At 33.7% G+C, this 25,986-nt stretch overlaps 1 protein-coding gene across 1 annotated transcript in view; it reads right to left on the bottom strand.

The window, feature by feature from the left end:
* Positions 1-468: 468 nt before the first annotated feature.
* Klhdc1 (kelch domain containing 1) overlaps positions 469-25,986 on the bottom strand; it is a 45,409-nt gene continuing 19,891 nt past the window's right edge. The window contains 10 exon segments of the mRNA XM_047542182.1: positions 469-2,308; positions 6,448-6,500; positions 7,682-7,766; positions 12,756-12,828; positions 14,288-14,377; positions 14,380-14,402; positions 16,585-16,643; positions 17,319-17,402; positions 20,263-20,346; positions 22,895-22,973. Coding sequence (XP_047398138.1) covers positions 2,122-2,308; positions 6,448-6,500; positions 7,682-7,766; positions 12,756-12,828; positions 14,288-14,377; positions 14,380-14,402; positions 16,585-16,643; positions 17,319-17,402; positions 20,263-20,346; positions 22,895-22,973 — 817 coding nt within the window. The 3' untranslated portion in view covers positions 469-2,121.

Here is a 25,986-nt window from a genome sequence, read left to right as displayed (position 1 = left end):
ATGGCATCTGCAACTTGTTTTAAAAAAAAAAAAGTGAGGAATGAAATACCATTCAGTCTATGGAAATTCAAAACTTTCTAATAGCAGGGAAGCCCTGATTTAATCCAAAGTTCAGATTAAATTCTAGTCATTCCTACTTTGGATTACCTCAGGACACATAACTTTTTGAAGTGGCACAATATATCAAGTCAAATAAAAATAGTACTAGTTTGATATGCTATAGGTAATATATAGGTTTCATTCTCTTTAAAGCCCAAAAAAAAGTGCATTTTGAGGGGATTAATCCAACTTTTTATGTTCTTTTTTTTTTTTTTTTCACATAAGGGAATTTATTAAGCAGAGTGTCTCCCTGCAGGGTAAGAAAGAAAATGAGAGGAAAATAGAAAGGAAAAGAAAGGGTGCACGCTAGAGAGAGTGGAAAGCCAGGAGGATAGAAAAAAGTGAGTAGGACAGACAGAAGGAAGGGACAAAAGATCAACTTTTTATGTTCTGAATAAATCATTAAAAACAGAAGTGTTCTTATAAGGGACTGGAGAAAGCATTCATATAACCCAGAAGTCATTTTAAAAGGTTTTTGTTCCATTCAATGTCATCCATCACTATCCAATTAGGTTTTGGTATATTTTTGCCTTAAATATAAAATGCTGATACAGAAGGTCAAAGTAACAAGATAATTTCTCTTAGTATGTGCGTAACTTGTGAGATTCATTTTCTAAATCTGATATACTGACTAAACACAGTAAGAAAAAATTAAAACTCACACTAAATTTTTTTGCACAATCACCTCTAATAACTGGTTCATGTTGACAAAAATTATGAAACAGTAACTCCATAGTCTTTGTACAATAAATAAAAATGTAAACATAAAACATTTCAATACATAAATAGAAGCTTTATACATCCAAAATACAGTACATATATATAAAATATACTTTAAATTTAATGATACTACAAACTACAATTTTCACTATAAATTACATATTTCAATGTAGAAATATATTTTCCTAACATTTTAAACTTCAAAAACAACTTGTGAGGTGATAGTGTAGAGAATAGTTTTATATACAAAGCTTCTTAGTAATTAACTGGAAACTAATAAGCCAATGGAAGGGCATGACTATGATAAAATGAAGAAAAATGTTTCAATTATGGCAAAAGTACCATTTGAGGAATATAAAGATACAGGGTTCCATTTCTGGATAGATGGAAGTACTTTTATTTAAAAAGGGTTAACATTAGATTTTAAACCTCCTGGTGTTTTGAACATCAACTCTACAGAGCAGACTGAGTCAAACTGGGGGTTTTTTCACAAATTGCTAAATTACCACCCCATTTCATTACTTACAAAAATTACTTTTCCAAGGCAAAATGTATTTTAACATGTCTCAAAGTTAATAATATACCACATCTCAATATTCCAAAGCCTGTATGATAAAATAAACCTTCACTTTATATACATTAAAACTTGGTCTTACATATATAAAACTGAACAAACTAAATAACTTAGCTGGAGTCAGAATTGAAGACATGTATTTCCCCACACAAAGGTGAGGAAAAGTTACAGTGTTGCCTAAGAACACTTTACTGTGTAAGTGCTAAAAGGGCTGAAGTTCAATACTTAATAACCTACCGGTACCTGCCTGTTTTATAATTTTTGACCAGCTGAATTAGTTATTTAAGGGGAAGTTTTTAAATAACTAAGTTATTATACGACACAGGTAATTTTAAAGTGACTTGAGAAAATTTATCTTTCTGAAAGTTGATATGTAATGTTTTATATACACATTTACAGTTAGGTTGGGGGATTTCTGAAGTCCTTAGGGTAATTTCTTATTCTCAAATTTGCATAATCTTTCCAGTAAAGAGTACACATTGATTTAATATCTGTTATAACTGTACTTACTTTCAGAAAGCATATTTTCTGTAGATTATAAGGAAACTGGTTTACAAATATAATCTGAATTCACATCTCATTTCTGTGTATTCCATGCTATATAATCACTTTAACAGAGCATTTTTGTTTCATATTTTATCCTTTAAATAAAGCCTATTATTGGGGGGGAATGTATACTCTGATTAAAATGTTTAAGTGTATTAGGTATACATAGAGTATATAGCAATTCAATTGCTACTGATCCACTGATACTTATTTTCTGTTTCTTCTTTCTGGGCTCTTTGTTCTTCTCGGTGATTGGTTGCAGTCCAAAATGTTATTTTTTTGAGTACTTGTTGCAGAAGTTTAGGAGGTAATAGAGATATTTGACTTTTTAAGATGATAGCATTTTTACCAATGCAGTCTAGGCATGACCTGTAAATAAAACATAACAAAATCATTCGTTTTTAAACTTGAAATTATAGAATAAAAATATTTATAGTTAAGTTTTTTTTTTTTTTGGTGTGTGTGTGTGGGGTGGGGAGGCAAGCACTCTATCACTGAACTAAACCCCTAGCCTTATAGTTAAATATTCTTAAAAATAAAAATCAGGCTGGGGAGATAGCTCAGTTGGTAGAGTGCTTGCCTCAACAAGCACAAGGTCCTGGGTTCAATCCCCAGCACTGCAAAATAAAAATAAAAAAAATAAAATCATTATAAAAATTTTATGTGATGCTCTAATTCTTTTGTATTTTCTGGAATATGAGAGAATTTTTTTTCATAAAACATTATAATAGTCATGTATTTTATTGCAGAGATTGTATTTGATCCAAATCCAATGGAAACAGAAAATATATATATGTGTGTATGTGTTTTTTTTGGTACTGGGGATTGAACCCAGAGGTGCTAGACCACTTAGCTACATCCCCAGCCCTGTTTTAAATATAAATATATAAATATAAATAATGGGCTGATCCCATAGTCCATTAGATCATATGAGGTGAGAATAATTGTGTCTGTCCTACTATGTCTCAATATAGTAAGTGCTAAATGTCTCTTGACTTAAAATTTAAAATAAAATGATCACAGAAGCTGGGGCTGTAGCTCAGTGGCAGAGTGCTTGCCTAGCACGTGTGAGGCACTGGGTTCGATTCTCAGCACAGCATATAAATAAATGAATAAAATAAAGGCACTGTGTCCATCTACCACTAAAAATATTTTTTAAAAATAAAATAAAATGATCATGTTGACTGCACTGTGGACAAGCAGCTATAACAAGACAATTGGTTTCAAATAATAACTACAACTAAATTTTTGCTATATTTGAGTTTTGATGTATCCAACTATGTTCAGCAACAAAAGGGCATGTACCCATTCACAGACAGCACTGCACTCAGTACCATGGATGACATAAAGAAATCAAAGAACTGGTGGTCACCTTTAGTTCAGCCTTGATGCAAGCCCATCCAGTTGTCTGCCATTTTACTTTCTCTCATTTCTATACTGGTTCATCTATGTTACACCACCCTGGCCAAACTCAAGTCAGGGATAAATTGAGTAACTCATCTCCTTTCTGTACCTGTGATATGGCTGCTGAAGAAAACTATGTTTCTGCAGATATGGTACCTCTACATATTGGTTACAGTCTACCTCAGCTGAGCATTACTGTGTTAAATATCCTTGTTCAGCATCTTCTTAGTCATCTCAGTACCTTTTCAAATATCCCCTATCCTTCTTAAGTTCATATCCTCACCTCTCTTTTTTCTTATCAAATGACCTCACTTTAATAACTAAAACTTTCTCAGTACCCTGTCCCCAATCAATAAATTTTTCTGTCTTTATACCCATACCTTCTTATTTCTCCTCTATTTTAAAAGAAAAGTATCATTCCTCCAGTCAAGGACTAAATTGTTTGCTAAAATCTACTTTCTTAAGATGATGCCAATTTTTCTTTCATTGTCTTGTGTTTCCAATAACTTAGTTCCTACTGGTTTCTTCCCATCACTATATAAACAAACTCCTCCTCTCTCAGTCATGCCTTTTCATTTCATAGTACAGTTCCTTTCCAGATGGGCACTTAAATATTTCTTAATTTTTGTATATGAAGAACTTGCTGGGCTGGGGTTGTAGCTCAGTAGTAAAGCACTTGCGTGGCTTGTGTGAGGCACTGGGATCAATCCTCAGCACCACATAAAAATAAATAAATAAAGTAAAGGTATTGTGTCTAACTATAGCTAAAATATATTTAAAAAAAAAGAACTTGCAGTGTACAACCATAGAAACAAAAAGCCGTACCCCATTTGTGTACAATAAATCAAAATGCAGTCTATAAAAATAAAAATAAATGAAATTTTTTTAAAAATCTGGTAAAATTTGAGGAGAAAATTATGTAAACCACTTGAAATGAAGCTTGCCAGAAAGTAAAAAAAAAAAAAAAGAAAAAGAAAGAAAAACTTGCAAACTAGTTAGGGAGAGTAAAGGTCACAGTAAAAGTTGAGTAATAGTAATAGTATAAGCCATCTAGAAGTGGTTTGACACTTGTCTGCATATCAGAATTACCCTAAGATCTTTCAAAGTCTCTAAAGTATAGGCCACACGATAGACCAATTAAATCAAAATGCCTGGGGGTAGAAAGCAGGTACTAATAGTTTTTGAAGCTCCCCATGAGATTCTAATATGTAGACAAGTTTGAGAACTATCACACTAAAACAAGGAACAGTCAAGAAAGACTTCAGAAATTTTCAGTTTGAGCTAGTCCAGTGTTTTCTGAGTGGTTCAAGTTGAAGAACATTTGGAAGTTACAGTATACTCCTTGAAATACAGCATGTCATCTTTCTTCCTCTTTCTCCCCCTCATATGCCTTCACCCAAGGTGTTCTCACTGCATGAAATATCCACATCTATTCACTGGGCAACTTTAACTTCTTTGACTTCTTTCAAATCCTTCCTCCCAACTGTCAAAGGCCAAAAAAAAAAAAAAAAAAAACAAAAAACTTCCCAGTAAATTCTGTACATATATTTCGTGTGTGTGTGCTCTACCATTGAGCTAATATCCCCAGCCCTGTTTTGAGATTTTATTTTGAGATAGGATCTCACTAAATTACCTGGGCTGACCTTGAATTTTTAATCCTCCTGCCTCAGCCTTCCAAATAGCTGGATTACAACCTTGCATGTTGTTGTGCTTTAGATAGTAGGTGTCTTCCATAAGCTCATGTTGTGAGCTAATGCAAGAAGTTTAGAGGTGAAATGACTGGGATACGAGAGCCTTAACTTTATCAGTGCATTAATGCCCTGATAGGAATTAACTGTGTGGTAACTGTAAGCAGGTAGGATGTGGCTGGAGGAGGTGGGTCATTGGGGGATATCCCTTTGGGGTACATATTTTGTCCCTGGAGAGCAGAGCTGTTTCTATCTACTTCCTGGTGACCATGTCCTGAGCTGCTTTCCTCTACCACATTCTTCTGCCATGATGTTCTCCCTAAGCAGTGAAGCCAGCTATTTGTGGACAGAGACCTCTGAAACTGTGAGCCCCAAATAAAGCATTCCTCCTCTAAAATTGTTCTTGTCAGTTCTTTTGGTCATAACAGCAAAAAAGCTAACCAAAACATACATTATTTATTTATTTTTCTTTTTGAGCTACTAGTGCTTTACCCCTGAGTTACATTTCCAGACCTATTAACTAATAAACTAGTTAATTGTGACACAAGGTCTCAAGTTACCTAGACTGATTTTGAACTTAATTCTCCTGCCTCAGCCTCCTAAGCAGCTGAGATTTTAGGGCTGTGCCACCTTGCCTGCTGAATACTCCTTTTAGAGCAAGAGCGTAGGAGTCAAGAAAGTATAAGTCATACTACCAACTTAAAAATGGCTTTGAGGTTCAAAAAAGTTCTGCTATGTTAAATGTATGAATGTATATATGTGTGTGTGGTATTTAGAAATAGATCAATATGGCACATTCTGATTTTCAGAAGTTAAAATATTTTTAAAAGATTCAGAATTGAGGAAATACAGTAAGCTTAATATTACCATATGAAGTAAAAGCAATTTCATAAACAAAACAAAAATGTGACTGTTCTGTATATTTTAATTTTTTTCTTTTTCTTTCTTCTTTCTTTTTATTTTTCTTCTCTTCTTTTCTCTTCTTTTTCTTTTCTTTTCTTTTCTTTTTTTGGTACTGGAGATTTAACCCAGGGATGCTTTACTACTGAATTACATCCCCAGTCCTTTTTTTTATTTATTTATTTTTATTTTGAGACAGGGTTTCATTAAGTTGCTTAGGGCCTCATTAAATTGCTAAGGCTGTCCTTGAACTTATGATTCTCCTGTCTTCGGCTCCTGAGCTTCTGGGATTACAGGTCTGCACCATGACACCTGGCTGTGTGTTTTAATTTAAAAAACTCATGCTGGTATATGATTCACCAATATAAATTTGATTATACTACAAAAAGATATAACTATTTTCTTAAGTTCAAGTCATATAAACTACCTGAAAAATATAGCTCCTCCAAAAGAGAAGGAAGAAAAATGATATATTCATAGCATATATATATATATAAAAATACTGGATTTGCTTACCTTAGTAGTGAATAAGGCTGTGTCTGAAAGATCAATAAATCATTACAGTGACCCTAATAATAAAAGAGAAGTCTTATCAGGTATTTTTATAAAAATAACATTGAGATAATAATAGAATGATTTATTTTATTTTACACATGTAAAAGACATAAATCTCTCTGGTTAGTAACACACATACATATATATGCATGTACACAGACAAGGAGATATATATAATACACACACACACACACATACACAAATAAACATAAAAAAAGCAAAACTCTTCTTTATCCTATCTCCCTTTTCAAGGTAGCTCCTTTTGTGGTGCTAGAGATCAAAAACAGGGCCCTTGCATATGCTAGACAAGTGCTGTACCACTGAGTTACACCCCTTAGTTCCCTGGGAATTACTAATTTAAAAATTAGTAATCTAAAAATTAATATGGTACAAGGGTCTAACAGAAAATTTCTACAATCCTTTCAAATAGGTCTTTAGAATTTCATAACTTGTGATCAAGATTTTAGTTATTTTTTTAAATATAATTTTTAGTTGTAGGTGGACATAATACCTTTATTTTATTTTTTATGTGGTGCTGAGGATCGAACCCAGGGCCTCACTCTTGCTAGGCGAGCACACACCACTGAGGCACAGTATCCCAGCCCAAGATTTTAGTCATAATTTAAACTTTGTCATCTAAAAAAGATTTCTAGTGACAAAAAAGAGAAGACAAAACATAAATTTGCCACCACCCCCAACACCCCTGCTTTCTTATGTAGCCATGGGACTTTGTACAAAGTAGGCAAAAATTTTACTGTCTAAGTGCCAAATTGTGGTTTTTAATATTTTAATTAATTAATTTCTGGGGATTATATCTAAGGGTGTCCTACTCTGCTGACCTACATCCCCAGTCCTTTCTTTTATTTTTTATTTTGAGACAAGGTCTTGCTCAAAGAATAAAAAGAAAAGGATCAAGGGAAAACTTTTTGTAGTAACTTAACTAATGAAATAATAGCCCTATTTGGATTTGTAAATCCCAAAACTCCTGAAATGTTTTACAAAAGCCACTCCTTCTGAGGATTCATCATTCGACAGAGAAACATTTCATATTTTGCAGTATTAAAAAAGCAATATTCTTGTTGGGTAACATAATGTTTAGTTTGAGTAACTAAGTTGTTTAATTTGAGTAACTAAGTTGTTTAGTTTGAGTAACATAATTACCCAGAAAAAAACATTTAGATATAAGATTTCTTACTGTATCCAAGGAAAGTAAATCATCTTTGCTCCCACCAAATACCATTATTTCATTTTCTTTTCCCAAACAGGCTGTGTGCCACAACCTAAAATTGAAAATTATAAATCGAGTGAAATACTATCAAGGAAGAAACTGTACATTACATAAAGTCAGTTCTAAACTACATACTCTGAAGTTCAATCTATTTTAAAAGAGGCATGACTGAAGTGGAACCTTTGGCATATCTTCAAAGGGGTTAGATTTTAAAGATTCTTCTAGAATTCTTTAAATTGTATCATTTTGATTAAGGAGATGATTCCCAATAACTTTCTATTATAGCCCCCGACCTTTTTCTAACCCTTTTATCTCATACATATTATCTTTGAAATACAGTAAATTAAGAAGGAACTGATCCCCTTACTGCTGACAGAGGCATCTTTCCCAGTTCTCTTATATATCTGCCATGTTTCTGTTCTCATTACTTTTGCCTCTTTCTTTTCTGCTGTTTCACATCACCTGACAAATCCAACGTGGTACTCTCTTTGCATTTCTTTTTTTGGTACTGGGTATTGAACTCAGGGGCATTTGACCACTGAGCCACATCTCTAGCCATGTTTTGTGTTTTATTTAGAGACAGGGTCTCACTGAGTTGCTTAGCACCTTGCTGTTGCTGAAGCTGGCTTTGAACCCTTGATCCTCCTGCCTCAGGCTCCTGAGCTGCTGGGATTATAGGTGTTTGCCATGGCGACCAGCTTCTCTTCACATTTCTATTGTCAAAACACTCATCACTCTGGGTACAGAATAACATATATTCCTTATTTTTTAATCTCTAATCTCCCCAACTATATATAGCTAAAAAATAATACTTTTCAAATACTTTTTACTATCTGATCATTAAGAATTTTTAATTGACTCATTTGTATGTATTTATGAGGTACAGTACAATAATTCAATGTATGTACATAATATGTAATGATCAAATCAGGATAATTAATTTCAGGATAATTAATTTCTGTCTCCCAAACATTTATTATTTTTATGTGTTGGGAACCTTCAGACTCTTCTAGTTATTTTGAAATATCTTGTAAATTGTTATAAACTACATTTATTATGGGAATTTTCTGATCGGGAAGAATGTGCAATGCCAACTCTGTTTTTTCCTAGCCTAATATTTTATGAACTGTCATTATTTCTTTTTTTAAATTTTAGTAGATTTTTAAAAATTTGTTCTAATTGGTCAGTCATTATTTCTTTTTCCCCCAAATCTTAATTCCTGTCTCTTTCCAATGAGTCTTCTATTTAAACCAACTCTGTTTCCTTGCTTACCCTAAGGAAAAAGCTTACATCTACCTGTAGGTTTTTGTTTGCCCACCCCCCCCCTTTTTTTTAGGCCTAGAATAAGTTAATTCTCTCCAGGCCTTAAAAAAACAGGCTCAACAGAGAAACAACATGTATCCCATTTGTTTACAATAAAAAATAAATTTAAAAAAAAAAAAAAAAAAAAAAAAACAGGCTCAACACCAAGGAAGTGTTTCAAATAATCCATCTAACTGGTTTTGCTGCCATTTCTGTTCAGCACCTTTTGACATTTACTTGTTCCTTTTGTGCTCTACTAACTCACATTTGAAGATTAATTGCTCTATATACTACTTTAATTGTCTTCCAGCTACCTAAAAAGACCATGAGGTCTGTGAGGTCAGAAATTGTCACTGTAGTGTACTGGAACAGGCTCACTGGCTAGGTGAAACCAATTATGTGAATCTTCATTCAGCTCAAGTTTAGCGACACTGCATCATCTTAATAGCTTGAAATCAGTTATAAAGGGAGTATATTTATACCTGGGCAATCAGCAAAGGCTACATATTAAGTGCCTTAACCTCCAGAGTAGTTGTAACTGTATCCAGCAAACCACTGGAACTTGGGTGTCTAATTTTTTGCTTCTTAAAAACATCCAATATGGTATTCTGTACCCAGTTGGTGCTTAAAAAACCTCTTAATTAGCAAAAGCAAACACAAGATACTGATATAATTTATTCAATGATTAAATATGAAAATTATTTCATAACGGAATAGAGTGATTAATGTTCTTTTTGTAAATGGTATGATAGCTCATATCTATCTCCAATTTTATATTATTTATCAAGAAAAGTTTTATAAAGTTTAGAATTTCCAAAAGTTCTATCTCTCAAAGTACATGCAGAATTCTCAATTTCATATGAGAAACTAAGGATTTTACAAAGTCATTGCTTTGACTCTGAGAACACTCTAATTATTTTTCTTAACAGACCAAATTGCAAGAGTAAGAGATACCCCAATTATACATTGTCATTTCTTTTATTACCATATCACTTATGTTTAACACATTAATTCCTTTTACTTAAATTCTGCAAGTGCAAACAGTGGGAGTATGCACAAATTGTTAAACCACATATTTTCCTCAATCGAGCCACATCTAATGACAAATGCACTTGTGACCCAGGATAGAATCAAGTTATTAGATACATTGTTTGGGAAATGTTCATTTCTCCAAATCATGTTAGAATGTAAATTGGCATAAATTTTCAGCAAGAACCCAAATTATGTTGTGGGTTTGGATATGGGGATTAGAGGAGGGATTAGCTAAAAGAAATAAGAATATAATGAATGTCATCATATATGGGAAGGAATAGATTAATTTCCTGGAGAGAAGGTCATGTGTAGGTAACCTTGGCAATACTCATGGGATCTAATCGAACTTTTGGCTCTATATGCCAACACTTTATCTCAGATCTTTTACAGACACGTAAAAAAGTTTCCTTGCTGACAAACCTATATAGGTTATCAGATATGGATTTACAGATAGTGTCTGAACCAGGCATAGTTTTATCTAAGGTGAGGCCTGGAGAAGATAGTGTTATGCTATAGAACAGTGGTTCTCAACCAGGGGTAATCTGTCCCCCGAGGAGACTTTTGACAACATCTATAGATATTTTTAGTTGTCACCACCTGGGGAGAGGGAAGGCAGTCCTACTCACATCTTGTGGGAAAAGGCTAAGGATGCTGTTAAACATCTTGCAATGTACAGGACACCCCTAAGAACAAATAATTATTTGGTTTAAAATGTCAATAGTCTTAAGGTTGAGAAACCCAGCCTCAGAGTTCTAAGAGGAAAATTGGGCAGCTTACATTTCAAATTATATCTCGGAAAATTTTTCACAAAATGCATTTAGATGTTAATCGTCACTTTCATAAAAATTAGTAAACACACACACACACAAATATACACACACACACATATATATATATATGTTCTCCTTACACTCAACTGTATCCCACCTGTTCTCCTCCTCACCTCATACCTGAAGATAGATTTGCCTCTGTCTTATCTGCCTTATGGAAACTCTGGCCTGGATTTCATCATCGAAGAACACTGGAAAGCCTTTCCTGCCTTGATTTTGGTGACATCTAGCTTGGAACCTGATGTTTTTTCTATAGACTGATAGTTTATGTCCTCTCACAGCTGCTCTAAACTTATCACCTAAACATTCTAATAAAGCATATTATTTACATGACACATCAACTGAATCAAAAGAAATCTCTTTACATAGCTCTAGTTCTAACTAATATATTATTGATAATACTTGTGTTGCTCTAATTATTCATTAAGGATTGAAATATAAAATAGGAGCAAATTAAAAAATTAATTATATTTTTACTACCACTTTGGTCTATAATTAACGTATTCATATAATCAAAAACTAGAAGAAACTTAAGAGATTTTCTAGTCCAACCCCCTTATTTCACAGATGAAGAAACTGATGCTTGGCCTTTTTTTTTTTTTTTGAACTGGGGATTGAACCCCAGGGGAAACTCAAATACTGGGCCATATCCCCAGCCCTTTTTATATTTTTTATTTAGAGACAGGGTCTCACTAAGTTGCTTAGGGCCTCGCTAAGTTGCTGAGGCTAACTGAACTTGAGATCCTCCTGCCTCAGCCTCCCCAGCCGCTGGGATTACAGGCATGCGCCACCTTGCCCGGCTGATGCTCAGCTTCTTTAAGTGACTTTTTAAAGCCAAAAAACTAAGCAGTAGCTGAGTAAGGACTAGAAATCTAGGTCCCCATATCTTAATATAAAACTTTTTAAATTAAACATATTTCAAAAGAGCCACAACTGTTAAAATAATACATTCCAATGAATTTTATACACAAAAATAAAACAGATATGTAAATATATGTGATAGATTATAAATATATAGATTATGATAGATTATTATATAGAGACATATTAATATAGATATACATGCCAAAGTATATGTAAATATTTTACATCTTTTTCTCAGAAAGGTTACTTAATTATCATTTATTTATTAAATAACAAAAATACATATCCTTAAATTTGACTTCACACTAGTATAAATAATCTATAGTAAAAATCTGAAATACATGGCATAAAACTTGTTAGTGACTATAATGACGATTATGTGCTGAATCTGAATTTCCTATGAAGAATTTCCAATGGTATTTATTATACTATTCAACCAAATTTGAAAAAATAAAAAATATAACACTACTGTGGTTTTCTTTGTTATCTAATAATAATATAGTTTCTGTAATTTTTTATTATAATATACTGCAAATAGCTAATATTTTCTTTTTCAAAAAAAGTAATGTTAATGAATATATTAAACCAGTAATAAAAATAATAATTGCCATCTACTAGATCAATATGAAATAAAATTTCTTCATTAAATTGCTTTAAACTTCTAAAAACAAATTACTATTAAAGCCAACCCTATTCCTGTCTGATTAAAATATTAACATTAAAAAATTAAAATTATGAGATATTTTAAATCATCCTTTTCATATTTATCAGGTAAGATTATGCATTTACCTAAAAGAATAACATTTTCAAATATGCAAATATGGGTAAAAACTAGATAAATTATTTTTACCAATCAGATATAATGAAAATGATAAATTATATAACAAAGCTCCTGTGAAAGATATCTTTCCTAATGTTTTATGATTTCAATGGTAAACAGTATAAATTCAGGGCTTTACCTTAATACTTTAAAATTCTTAATTATTTTACTATTTGTCAAATACTAGACTTACCTGGGTCTTGTGTTAGGTAAATGTATAAGTTGTTTCCAACAATTTGTTATGATATTATGAATCCAACCATCACCTGCAATATTATGGCAGTTTAATTAGGTCCTTTGAATACAATTTTAATTTTTTTCCAAATTTATGTTATAATTATATGATTATCTTTTGTGTGTATGCATATCTTTTTCATAAACATTTCAAACATACACAAAAATAGAGTGATCCACCATCTAGATTCAATAACTATGAAGGTTTTGAGGTGATGGTGTAACTCAGTAGCAGTATATGCACTTTTTAGCACCTGCAAGACCCTGGGTTCAATCCCCCATACTAATCAATCAAAAATAATTTTGCCAAATGCGTTCCATTTATCTCTGTGTTATTGTTGAATTCATAAAAAACCAAAAGCCTCTATCTCCTATCATTTCCCCAGAATTTAACTAGACTATAAGTTAGGATATTTAATTTCCCATAGTCAATGACCAAAAATAGCAAACAGAAATTAAAAACTTAGATCTCATAAGGCTATGATGTTAAACAACCTCTAGCAAAATGTATATGTTAATTTTTATTAGATTCCAAATTTCTTTTAATTAAAAATCTCACAAATTGGAGAAGTAAAATAATCTGCAAGAATAATACCATCCCCTACCAGGAACTCGTATTTCTCCAACTAGGCTCTGGAATTTGGTGGTCAGTAGTCCTCCAAATACAACACTGATATGCGAAAAACTTGTTGAAAAATAGTCCTTTCCAGATTCTATTTAAATTATAAAATCATTTTAGTGTTATATAGGTTTCTTTTTGATATATTTTTGTAGTTGTAAGTGGACAGAATGCTTTTGTTTTATTTGCTTTTTTTTATGTAGTGCTAAGGATTGAACCCAGTGCCTCACACATGCAAGGCAGGCACACTGCCACTGAGCTACAGCCCCAGTCTATATAGGTTTCTTAATTAAAACATCTTTAGCCACAGGAAACTTCTGAGTTAAGAAAATACAATACATCCAACATGTCAAACCAAGAGGTGAATATTCCTGGTCTCTCATCTACCCTGATACCACAGTTTTACTGCTGAAAAGAAAAACTTCATTACAACCCATAGCTATTAGGATCAACAGTGACATGAGTTAACAAAATTCTGTTAAGTACTTTCCTTTACAGTTCTATAACAAACAGAAGCAACTGGTTTTCCACCTTATATTTCCAGAGCCTTCTAGGAAGGCTGATCTTCTAATCTTCATTCCAGCCTACAGTATAAGCATCTGGATCAAAACTCAGGAGGAAAGAACCACAGAATACTAAAGAGGTAAGGGGCTTTAATTCAGTTAGGTTCACCCGCTTCTTCTCTTCTATACCTAGGAAACTGAAAGACATGAAGATCCAAGGATACTGAAGCAGAGAATATCTTTCCAGTTCTTAATGCAAGCATATAGTTAAGAGGAGAAAAACAGGAAAAAAAGGGAAGACTTCATTTTAAGCACAAAATAAAAAAAAAAAAAGATTAAGAGGATATTATGTGCTTAACTTTAACTGACTTACTTATGGAATATTATCTGCACTTAGTCCTCCAAATAGGAAAAGCTTATCATCAGCTATTGGTGTTAAAGTGTGCCATGACCGATGTTTGGACTTTCTCCATTAATAGAAATCCTGTGGCAAGGGAAAATAATTAAAATTTAATTATTTCAATTAAAATCTAATTATTTTAATTAAATTTATTTTATTTTGACTGTATTCATCAAAGGTTTTGATCATCTCAGAATGTTTATAAAACATTCTTAAATTCTTAGATGAATTTGAACAATTTATTTCCACTTAATGTCCATTTCACTTGATCATAGAACAGAGTGAAAATAAATTTCAATTTCCAGTTAATTCATATGCATATTTAACATCCCTTTTGTTGATTAATAACATTGTTCCCCACTTTTTTTTTTTGTGGTACTGGGGATCGAACTCAGGGCCTTGTGCTTGTGAGGCAAGCACTTTACCAGCTGAGCTATCTCCCCAGCCCTGTTCCCCACTTTTTGACATGATTATTTTCACTTTTCTAAATTTTTTTTTTTACTATTGTTTCATGTTTAATTTTGTGTTTTTAGTGGTTTCCACAGGGTTATTATAAGTTTTGTTGTTATTGTTTTCACTTTGGTCTACCTGTTGAATAAGTTTCCAAAGCATTATCTTACCTTGAAAATGCTAGCTACTCTAACTTCAAAATCAAAGCACACATGCCATTGCAGATGCAGGATAAACCTCTAAAGTTGTCTAATCAATAAACTCTTCTTTAAAAAAAGAGAAACATAAATAAAAAACTTGTACAAAAATTAGAAGCAAAAAGTTAAATCCAGGAGATAAGGAGACACCATTCTTCAGCATTCTGTAATACCTCATAGTAACAGGGGCCAGTTTTGGAGGATGTAATTTATTTTTTCCAAAACAGAAATATTTTTATTGTTTTCATTATTATTAGAAACACTTTGGTTATAAACATTTAACAACCATAAAAATGCTTTTTAAAGAGGAGAATTCTCTTATAATCTTGTCTCCCACCATTAAGAAATAATACTAATTTGGTATATCTCTTTAAGGCTTTAATGCATATATATTTATTAAAAATACACACATGGGAGCATATACTCTGTTCTGTAACTTTTTTCACTCAAATAATATGCTGTAGAGTATTTCTGTAAAATATGGTTTCCTTTGGTAATGAAGCAAAACAGCCCACTTGGAAAATGTATCATGATTTAAACAATCTCCACTTACAGACATGAAGATTAATTTTAATTTTGGCTTTTATTAACAATGTTGCAACACCATTTAGCTATGTAGACACATTCACACACATGTACATACCCTTGCCATTGTTTTTGGAGAAATCCTGAATCAAAGAAATTATATACACACGTACACACATTTCCACATATATGTGTGTGTATGTATGTATATAAATGTATACACATTCACACATGTATGTATTTATATATGTGCAATTACGTGTGTATGTGTGTATTTTTTTTTCTGGTCCTGGGGATTGAACCTAGCACCTTGCACATGCTAGGAAAGCAATCTCTGAACACATCCCCAGCCTTTTTTATTTTGAGACAGAGTTTCACTATTGTCCACAGTAGCCTCAAATTTATGATTCTCCTGCCTCAGCCTCCCAAGCAGTTGAGATTTCCATTTTATATTTTAAACATATTGTGAGACTGCTGTCTGAAGAAATGTGCCAATTTGTACTACCAATTGTATTGTTACATTCTACCACACATTGGTCATTATAATTATTTTTATCTGGTAAGTAAGTGAAAACTTCTTTTTACTTCCATTTCTTTGATTATCTGTGAGGATTGAAGAATACTTAGTATAAAACCAGTACTTTCACAAAATTTATTTTCATCTGCTAGTTTTTTCTTTCTTTCTTTCTTTTTTTTTTTTTGTTGATACCAGAGATTGAACCCAGGGGCACTTAACCAATGAGCCACATCCCCAGGCCTTTTTAATTTTTCCTTTGAGACAGGGTCTCTGTTATGTTGTTTAGGGCCTCACTAAGTTTCTGAGGCTGGCTTTAAACTTGTGATCCTCCTGCCTCAGCCTCCCCAGCTGCTGGGATGATAGGCATGTGCTACTGTGCCCAGCTAAACTGTTAGTATTTTCATGTTTTAAATAGTCTGGTTAAAGAACAATTTCTGTTTACATCTGTATATTCCTTGCTTAGATATATATTCTGAAAAAACGTACCAGTTCAATTTTAGGGACACAAATTTGGATAACAGTCAGCCACATATACACACACCCTACAGATTAAAGTATACTTAAATTTCAAACTTACCTTCCAGACCAAGTCCAGGTGTCTAAGTTTAGATAGTGCAAGTCATTCATCCTAGTTTGCTAAAATGAAAGTGTTAAATTGGACAGTGTTTTACATCTTTTATGGGCTAAAATATTAGTTGTTGTTTTTCGTTTTTTTGTATCAGGGATTGAACCCAGGAGTGCTTAACCACTGAGCCACATCCCCAGACATTATTTATTTTTCCCTTTGAAACAGGGTTTTACTAAGTTGCTGAGGATAGCTTTGAATCTGTAATCCTCCTATCTCAGTCTCACAAAATGCTGGGATTACAGGCATGCATCACTGCACTTGGCTTAAAATGTTAGTTTTAAAGTAAGTTTAGATTAGAAAAAGACTATCTCGGTCCTACTCAACATCAGAAGTTTAAATATTGGGAAACAATGCAAAGCATTAATAAAATTAATATAGAGCTCCCAAATTAATGTGTCAAAGGGCAAAGGAAGACATGGTTTCAACTAATAGGGTTTAGATTATAAAAAATTTAAATTTTTCTGATACTGCACTGAAGTGAAGGATTTTCCTCATTAAAATATAATATAATAATCTGTGATTGCTTGTATATGGCCTGTTTTGAAAATAGAAGATAAATAAAATTATTAAATATCATTTAAATATCTAGATTATTGAATATTCAATTGTTCCACAAAATCAGTGGCTAAATTTTCATAACAAGCATCACACATAAAAATACCATTTCCATTAAAAACACTAACCAAAACACGTCCGCCAAAGAGATAACCCTTATTTCCAAGAACTGCACACGTATGCGCGGCTCGTGGCTGTGGTGGAACTCCACCCTGCAAGCAGAGATTAGAAGAGTACAAAGACTTAAATCATCTGTAGTACAGTCACATTCTTATGCTTAGTATGAGAAACACCTGATCAGTAAGCTGTTATTACCTATGTAATTCAATTAAAAACCCTACACAGAAGTTAATTCTAAACAATAATATAGACAAATACTATTCTTTAAGAATAGAATTTACTCTCCCTTATTTTAAAGTGTTCTTCTTAAATGTTAGACACTATTTAACAAAATAAAATTTTACATAAATTTTATATTGAAATATAAGAATATAAAAAATCAAATTAAAAAATTCTCCACACACACACAGAGTTAAAATTAGGAGTGAGCACTGTACAATGGGATGATCTCAGAGCCCAAAAAATTAAATATGCTTTCCAAACTTCAAAGTCACAAGAACTTCACTACTGCCTTGTCAAACAGTGCTTTATTGCCTCCTAAAGTTCTTAACATTAAATAACACTTCTCTATATTTTACTTTGAAAAAATAATAGTAAATCTTTTCTTTAGAGAAGTTCTTAATTGGTGGTAAAAGAGAGAATGAATAGATAGATGAATGAATAAAATTTGAAAAGGGGCTGGGGATGTAGTTCAGTGGTAGAGCCTATGCTTACTGTGTGAGGTTTTGGGCTCAATTCTCAGTATGAAGGACAGAAAGATAGAAGGAGAGAAGGAAGAGAGGGAGGGAGGGAGGGAGGGAAATTTGAAGGAAGAATCATTTGCATAAATCCATGTGTTCATGAATTTCCCCACTGTGCTAAAGCTTCTACTTATTTAATAGAAACAGGTATCAGTGATTAATGATGTAAGAAATTATCCTGCAACTCATGAAAGCAATAACCACTAGATAAGAGACCCTCCTCCAACTGAATCCGAATCTATAAGAGTGAAAATATATTTTTTTCATATGTCAATTTTGGCAAACTGGTAGCTCCTAAAATGAAAAAGATTAGATTCATTATTTCTAAGACTTATAGGCTATACTAAATTAAAGGCAAATGTAAGGAGTGATTACATTTTTATCCAAGATGCATTATGAACATTTTCAATTCTATGGCTACTGAATGTGGGCATGAAAATTTACGCTCTACATTCAACATCATAATTTACTATACTTTTTAGGATTAATTGAATAATTATATCAATTTGGTAAGAAATAATTCAGATTTTACCTATGTAACACTTAAATAAGTGAAAGAGTTTTAAGAGTTTTGGTTCCCAGCCCTTCTAGCAAAACAAAGCTTTTATTATTATCCCATCCCAGAAGCACCAGACTGGCTTATTTTCTAATAAGGAAGAAGAGAGTAAACTAAGGGGCCTCAAAGAGATCTAGGATTAGCTTCAGTAAACTCAGACTCAATATTTGTCTCCACCTACCTGGTGATAGGAAATTAAAGGTAAAGGTAAACCCTTCTTACTCCATTAATAAAAAACACAAATCTTGGGCTGGGGAGATAGCTCAGCTGGTAGAGTGCTTGTCTTGCAAGTGCAAGGCCCTGAGTTCGATCCCCAGTACCCAAAAAAAAAAAAAAAAAAAACACAAATCTTAAAATTCAAATGCTGATTGAAGCAAAATTCAATCTACAAGTATAAGTAACTGACAGCTGATCAGTTCTACAATTAGAAACGGGGTGAAGAGAAAAGAAACCTGAAATTTACTGCCTGGAAAGAGAGTGCAGAGAGGGTCAAACTGTAACACTTAATATTTTACAGAGAACTTTCCATCATTTTCATCAACAGAATTTGGATTGTATGGACTTTTAGTGTGTACACTAACAGACAATGTTAGTTTTGCCTGCTTAGCATTCCTTTTTGCTTAATCTAGGGAAGAGCAGGGTAATGAGCTTATCAATCACAATACCCTGTTCTGCCTGGAGTGGACACATTCACTTACCCCTTGGTAACAGACGTTCCATAAAGAGTAGGGACAATTCCAGGTAGAACCAGAGTTCTCTTCTAAGACTAATATACAGGTGATAAGAGAGTACAATACCCAAAACTGCCTGTGTAACCAGGGTCCTATTCCCTTCTAAATGGCTCAGCTGGTCTGTAGTAGCTGTAGCGAAGCAAGTACACAAAGAGGGAAAAGCAGACAAAGAGATGTGGAAAGTATTATGATGGTGTTGAGAAATGTATTCCAGTTCCTGGGTGCTGATCTGTGTAGCTCTTCCATTGTGTGAGCCACTCCAAATGCTTAAACTAATTAAAATCTGTGTTTGGTTACTAGCAAATGAAAAAATAAGGATAATGTATTTTTGTCATGCTACAATTTTATGTTGCTCTGATTTTAAGGGTTTATAAAAAATGGTGTTTAAAATCATGAACTTTGTTACACAAAGACTTTTTAAAAGAACTTCCATTAAATTAGGACAGATACTTGTGGGTAAAGAAAGATGATGGGGGAAAAAATGACAATGGCACCTCTTTCAAAGTTTTTTTTTCTAAAAAATCTTATCTGGAGAATTTTTTTTTTCCCTCTCTCTTTCCTTTTCTTTTTGGTGGCCCTAGGGATTGAACACATGATCATTCTACCTCTGAGTTACATCTCCAGTTCCACCATTTTTTTTTTTTTTTTATTTTAAATTTTGAGACAAGGTCTCACTGAGCTGCCCAGGTTGGCCTGGAACTTGGGATCCTTCTGCCTCAGCCTCCTGAGTTGCTAGGATTACCAATATGCACCACCACACCTGGTTATATATGATTTTTTTTTAAATGGTGTTGATGACAGTATTCAAGAGAACTACTTTGCATGTGATTACAAAACTGATTCATAAATCCAAACTACTGAATTTTAAAAAGACTTAAAATGTATCAATGAATATATGAACATAAAGGTAACTTGCAACACTTACTTTAATTTCTGGTTGAAACCAAGTCTGTGTTTTTGTGTCAAATACATGGACATCATTATGCCATCCCCAGAATATTTGTTCTTCCTAAAAGAGAAATTTAAAAAATATTTGAAAGCTTTTATAATCTTTACATTATTGTTAAAGTTTGCCACATATTTACTGGTAAAATTTAAAAAAAACTTTGCAAAACAGTTAAGTGTTATCAAAGTCATGAAGTTAATGCACACACCAGTGTCTCAAAAAATATGGTCTTCAGGCAAGCAGCAGCAGCAATTCTTCTCTTAGACTTGTTTGCTTGCAGTGAATCATAATTTTACTCACATTTTCTTAAAGGACTGTCTTTTTTAAAATTGCAAGGACAAGCTGACACAGTAGCACATGCCTGAGGTCCCAACCCTTGGGAGGTTGAAGCAGGAGGATCACTTGAGCCCAGGAGTTCAAAACCAGCCTGGGCAACATTGTGAGATCCCATCTCGGGGGACAAAAAAAAAAAAAAAAGAGACAGAGAGAGAGAGAGAGAGAGAGAGAAAGAAAAACAAAAAAGCCAACACAAATAATTGCAACAAACAATGATTATTTACATCTTGAAATCTTCTTTCCTTAAAACGCATGCTCAGAGCCTAATCTTTACCATAATAAATTATACATATGGGTTATACAGGGTTATGATTCCCTTTTTCAAAATACTTCAATCACTTGTACTCTACCAAACAATTTATCCTTGTAAGACAAACTTATGCTTTATGTCTACTGTCCTTCTAATCTTCTTTTTCTTTCTTTTTGGTGGTACTGGGGACTGAATCTAGGAGCACATTACCATTGAGCTATATCCCCAGTCCTTTATCTTTTTTATTTTGAGACAGGGTCTTGCTAAGTGGACCAGGCTGGCCTCAAACTTGCAATCCTCCTGCCTGATTCCCAAATAGCTGAGATTACAGGGATGCGGCACTATACATGTCTCATTTATCTTTGTTGTTGTTGTTGTTGTTTTGGTTTTTGGTATTAGGGATTGAACCACCCAGTGATGCTTAACCACTGAGCCACATCCACAGCTCTTTTAAATTTTTTAAAAATTTGTTTAAAAAAAAATAAAAGAGGATTGCACATAAAAAATTTTGTTTTGGTTGTAGATGGACACAGTAGTTTTATTTTATTTGTTAATTTTTATGTGGAGCTCAGGATCAAACCCAGTGCCTCACAGATGCTAGGCAAGCCCTCTACCACTGAGCCACAACCACAGCCCTTTTTTAAGATTTTGAGATACGGTCTTGCTAAGTTGCTTAGGGCCTCCCTAAGTTGCTAAGGCTGGCTTTGAACTTGTGATCCCCCTTCTTCAGCCTCCCAAATTGCTGGGATCACAGGCTGGTACCACCAAACCCAGTCTCATTTATCTTTGATAGGACTTATCAAGTGAGTCAAATAAATCAAACAATTTACTTAGTTTAGAATTCAAATTTAAAAATCTACTTGTTCTCCAGAAACTTCAGGACATGTTCATTAGGTTAACTGTACTAGGGGAGGAAAAAAAGACTTATTTCACTGATGAGTAAAGATAATTATGTATAAATAATGGTAAATTATCAATGATAGTTTGAATAGCAAAGTTTTAAAGATATTTCATTTTAAAAATTCAATTATGCAAAAACATGGAGAATTAAAAATACCTATATACAAAGTGATATATATGAAAAGTATATATACATTTACATTGAAAATGTACAATGATAATAAAAGTTAGAAGAAGGTAAAACTGAAGAGAGTTATTGTGTATCTTTTGGTGTGAGATCAAATTTTTTTTCTTTTGCAGTACTGGGGATTGAACCCAGGAACACTTTACCACTGGGTCACATACTCAGTTCTCTTTTATTTTTTCTTTTGATATAGGGTCTCACTAAGTAGCTTAGGGCCTTGCTAAATTGCTGAGGCTGGCTTTGAATTTGTGATCCTCCTTCCTAAGCCTGCAGAGATGCTGGGATTACAGGCATGTACCATCTCCCCCAGCTCATTTTTATGTAGAAGCCACTCTGAGCTATGAGTAATTCTGATGGACATGTCCAAAAGGAAGCACGTCAATAATAGCCATTGTGGTTAAATATAAACAAAACAAAATTTCCCCAATTTGTGCTAAAGTCTCTATTTACTTAACAGAAACAATTATAAGTGATTAATGATTTAAGAAAAGAAATTATTCTGCCGAACATGGTGACACATGTCGGATGGTCTCAGTAATTTGGGAAGCTGAGGCAGGAGTATAGAAAGTTACAGGCCAGTTAGAGTTAGTGAAACTCTGAATCAAAATAAGAAATAAAAAAAGGGCTGGGGGTGTGGTTCAGTGGTAAAGCACCCTGGGTTCAATCTCTAGTACTGAAAAAAAAAAAAAAAAAAAAAAAAAAAAAAAAAAGAAAGAAAGAAAGAAAGAAAGAAAAGAAATGAGAGGAACCATGAAAGCTATTATCAGATGACAGATCCTTCCTCGACTAAATCCAAATCTGTAAGAGTGAAAATACATTTTCCCCATACCAATTATGGCAAATTGGTAGCTCATAAAATGAGAAAAAATATGTTCATCATTTCTAAGATTTACAGACTATGCTAAATTAAAGGCAAATGTAAGGAGTGATTACTTTCTTACCCAAGATGCATCATGAACATCAAAACAGTCTTGAAGTTCATTGTGTCTCCTGCACCCATAACCACCAAAATATATTAATCTGAAAAACAATGCAGAGGGACACACTTTAAGTGCAGCTTCTAGTTTGTTCACAGAAGGTTGAAATAGATCTTTTCTCTCACCCCAACAACCTAAATAAACCAAATAAATGACAAAATCACTGAATTAAAAATAAAAAAGCTAAATCAAAGAGTTGAGAGAACAGAGATCCAAACGAAAATTTCAGAAAGTGAGAGCTTTCAGAAATTTCAGAAAGTGACAGAAGAGACCCACAGCTGCTTTCATCCCCTGTGTAACAACAGCAGGGAAAACAAACCAGTACATACAGAGTTTATAAAGAGAAACTGCTCAATTTATTAACAGGTACATTTAGGCTGGCATGGCAAATCAGTCTAAGAAACCCAGCTGCACAAGGAGTTTGAATGTTTTTTTCTCTTTCTTTCTTTTTAAAAAATTTTCCCTAACTCTTTGCAAATCTCTAGGGAAGGTCCAAGATCACTTATCAAAAGCTGGAAGTAGGGGGTGGGGGTGAGGGTATAGCTCAGTGGTAGAATGCTTGCCTGGCATTTGAAATGCCCTGAGTTCTAGCACCAGCATTGCAGTAGTGGGAGTGGGGGTGGGGGAGCCAAAAGGAGAGGAGGGCTGTGGAGCAAACCTGTTTGAGGCAATCTGAGCTTTCAACTACTGAAGTTTGGGATCAGGACAGGAGATCTGAAAGAAACACTTGAGAGGCATGCCAAGATTATACTACATAGGATGGCTTCACCCCAAAGATCAGAGGAGGAGATGAAAAGCTAAAAGATATCTCTCAAGGTGCAGAAAGCCTGAGGTGGGATACCAAAGCAAACAGAACCTCTTAGTGACCCAAGGATCTACCAACTGGTTTTAAAACATAGATCTTCCAGAGTTCTGAGAGGTGGGAATGCAGTTGAATGCAGCACAGCTGAAAATCTTCAGTGATTAAATATGGGTCCCTAATGAAAGACCTGCCCTGACTCAAAACAGTTGAAGCCAGTGGTAAAAATGAATAAAACTAAGGCTACAACAAAACCCAAACACAGACCAACTACAGATTAGCTGACTCATCTCCCATACTAGAAGTCTGAAAAAAAGAAGAAATGGCATATCCCTCTCTGGAGATAAAGAAAATTTATTCCAAACTTTACAGGTCTATCACATAAAATGTATGGCATATAATAAAAAATAACACGATACATGAAAAGGAAAAAAAAAGTGGCTCATGATCAAGAGAGAAGAGTCAACAAAAGTAGAAACAGAGTAGTCAGATAACCTGAATTATCAGAGGGTCTTTTAAAATAACTGTTAATTTTAAGAAGTGCTCATTCTCCAAAAAGGGTCTGAGGTGGCTAAATGTGCCTAAATTGCAGAGTTTGGTAGCCATTTGCTGACTGGGGGTCATATTCCAACTTTATGTTCCTGGAAGAACCACAAACTGAATTTTGGGGCCTTTGTCCAGGCATGTTCCTATTCAGCTGCCAAGATAAACAGTCTGAAAAGTTCTATTTTATCACCTGGATCAATAAACTATTATTTGTGGTCAAATTTAAATATAACCAATTAGGAGTGAAAATGCTTGCATCCTTCATTTGCATAGTAGACTATAGGGGGTACCTGGTCTGGAACTTTATCTGTATTAGCCAGTCCCTCTCTTTGTTCCTTTGGAACAAACTTTCTTTTTGTAAGGAAGACTGTGTCTACCTGGTGAGCAAACTGCTTATTGAAAATAAAGCTTCCATTTTTGTCTTAAGTTCTTTCCAACTGGATTTTTGTTGACAAAACTATGATGAAAATGCTAATAGGCCTGAGATAGAAATTTAGGAATATAGAGAGAAGACTAAATCTCTGAAGGAAAAATATCCCTGTTAAACTACAGAACAAATAATTTGTAATCAACTCATGAGTCAGACTAAGGAGTCTAAGGGACAAAAGAAGAATATAGTGATACAATGAACAGCCCATAAATTACTTTCCAGTTTCCTATAAGTTTTCGGGAATTCGGCAAAACAGAAAAAAGACCTCAACAGAAAGACATCATTAGCCGCATGAAAGTAAGAGCTAACATTTGATTGAACCATGACACTGTCCCAATTGCCTGACTGACTACCTGACTTCCTGGAGTCTTTGATGTAAGCTGAAAGTTACATTCCAAACCAGATCCCCTAATTGGAAACATGATCTTCCTCAATTCCAGCCATGAAAGAAGACCAGTCCTTTTGAATCATACAGAGTATGTATTCTAATAAAAACTTGACCTTAAACCCTGGTTTCTTGCTCTTGAGATTGCTGACATCCTGCCCTGAGAGTACAGACTCTGACTTTCTGTAATAAACTTCCTTCTTTGTTATTAAGACCTGACTTGTCCTTAAATTCTTTTCTGTGATGGAGTCAAAACCTGAAAAGTTTCCAACAGAGGTCTCCTGGGCCTTTGGAGACTTCCCTGGATCCCCACATGGTGACAGACCTAATAGGAAAAAAGATGGACAACACACACACACATGGGTAATATCAGCAGAGACATGGAGCCATGAAAAAGAACTAAATAGAAATGCTAAAAATGAAATATGTCAGAATTTAAAAATTCATTAGCTGGGCTTAATGGTAAACTGGATACAGCAATGGAAAAGATCAGTGAACCTGAAGACAAATCAGTAGGTCAATAAAAAAATATCCAAATTAAAACACAAAGAAAAGAAGGGGCACGAGGAAGAAACTGGAAATCCAAGCTCTGCGGACCATTATCAAATGGTTTAAATGCATGTAAAAGGAGTGCCAGAGGGAAGACAAAGAAATGTGTAAAACATTTGATAATTACTAGAAACTTGTTAAAACTCATATAAGACTCAACTTCATGTACAATCAGAGAAACAAGTTGTATCCCATTTGTTTACAATGAATCAAAATAAATAAATTATTAAAAAAAAAAAAACTCATATAAGATACCAACCTACCAACCCAAGAAGTTCAGCACATTTCAAATAGGATAAATAGAAAGGAAACTAAACTTGAGCTGGGTATTTTTTTTCCTTTTTTTT

Source organism: Sciurus carolinensis, chromosome 2, assembly GCF_902686445.1.
Source record: "Sciurus carolinensis chromosome 2, mSciCar1.2, whole genome shotgun sequence".
Classification (NCBI taxonomy): Eukaryota; Metazoa; Chordata; class Mammalia; order Rodentia; family Sciuridae; genus Sciurus; species Sciurus carolinensis.
Note: the sequence above shows the minus strand (reverse complement) of the source record. Positions and strands in the feature narration are given on the sequence as shown.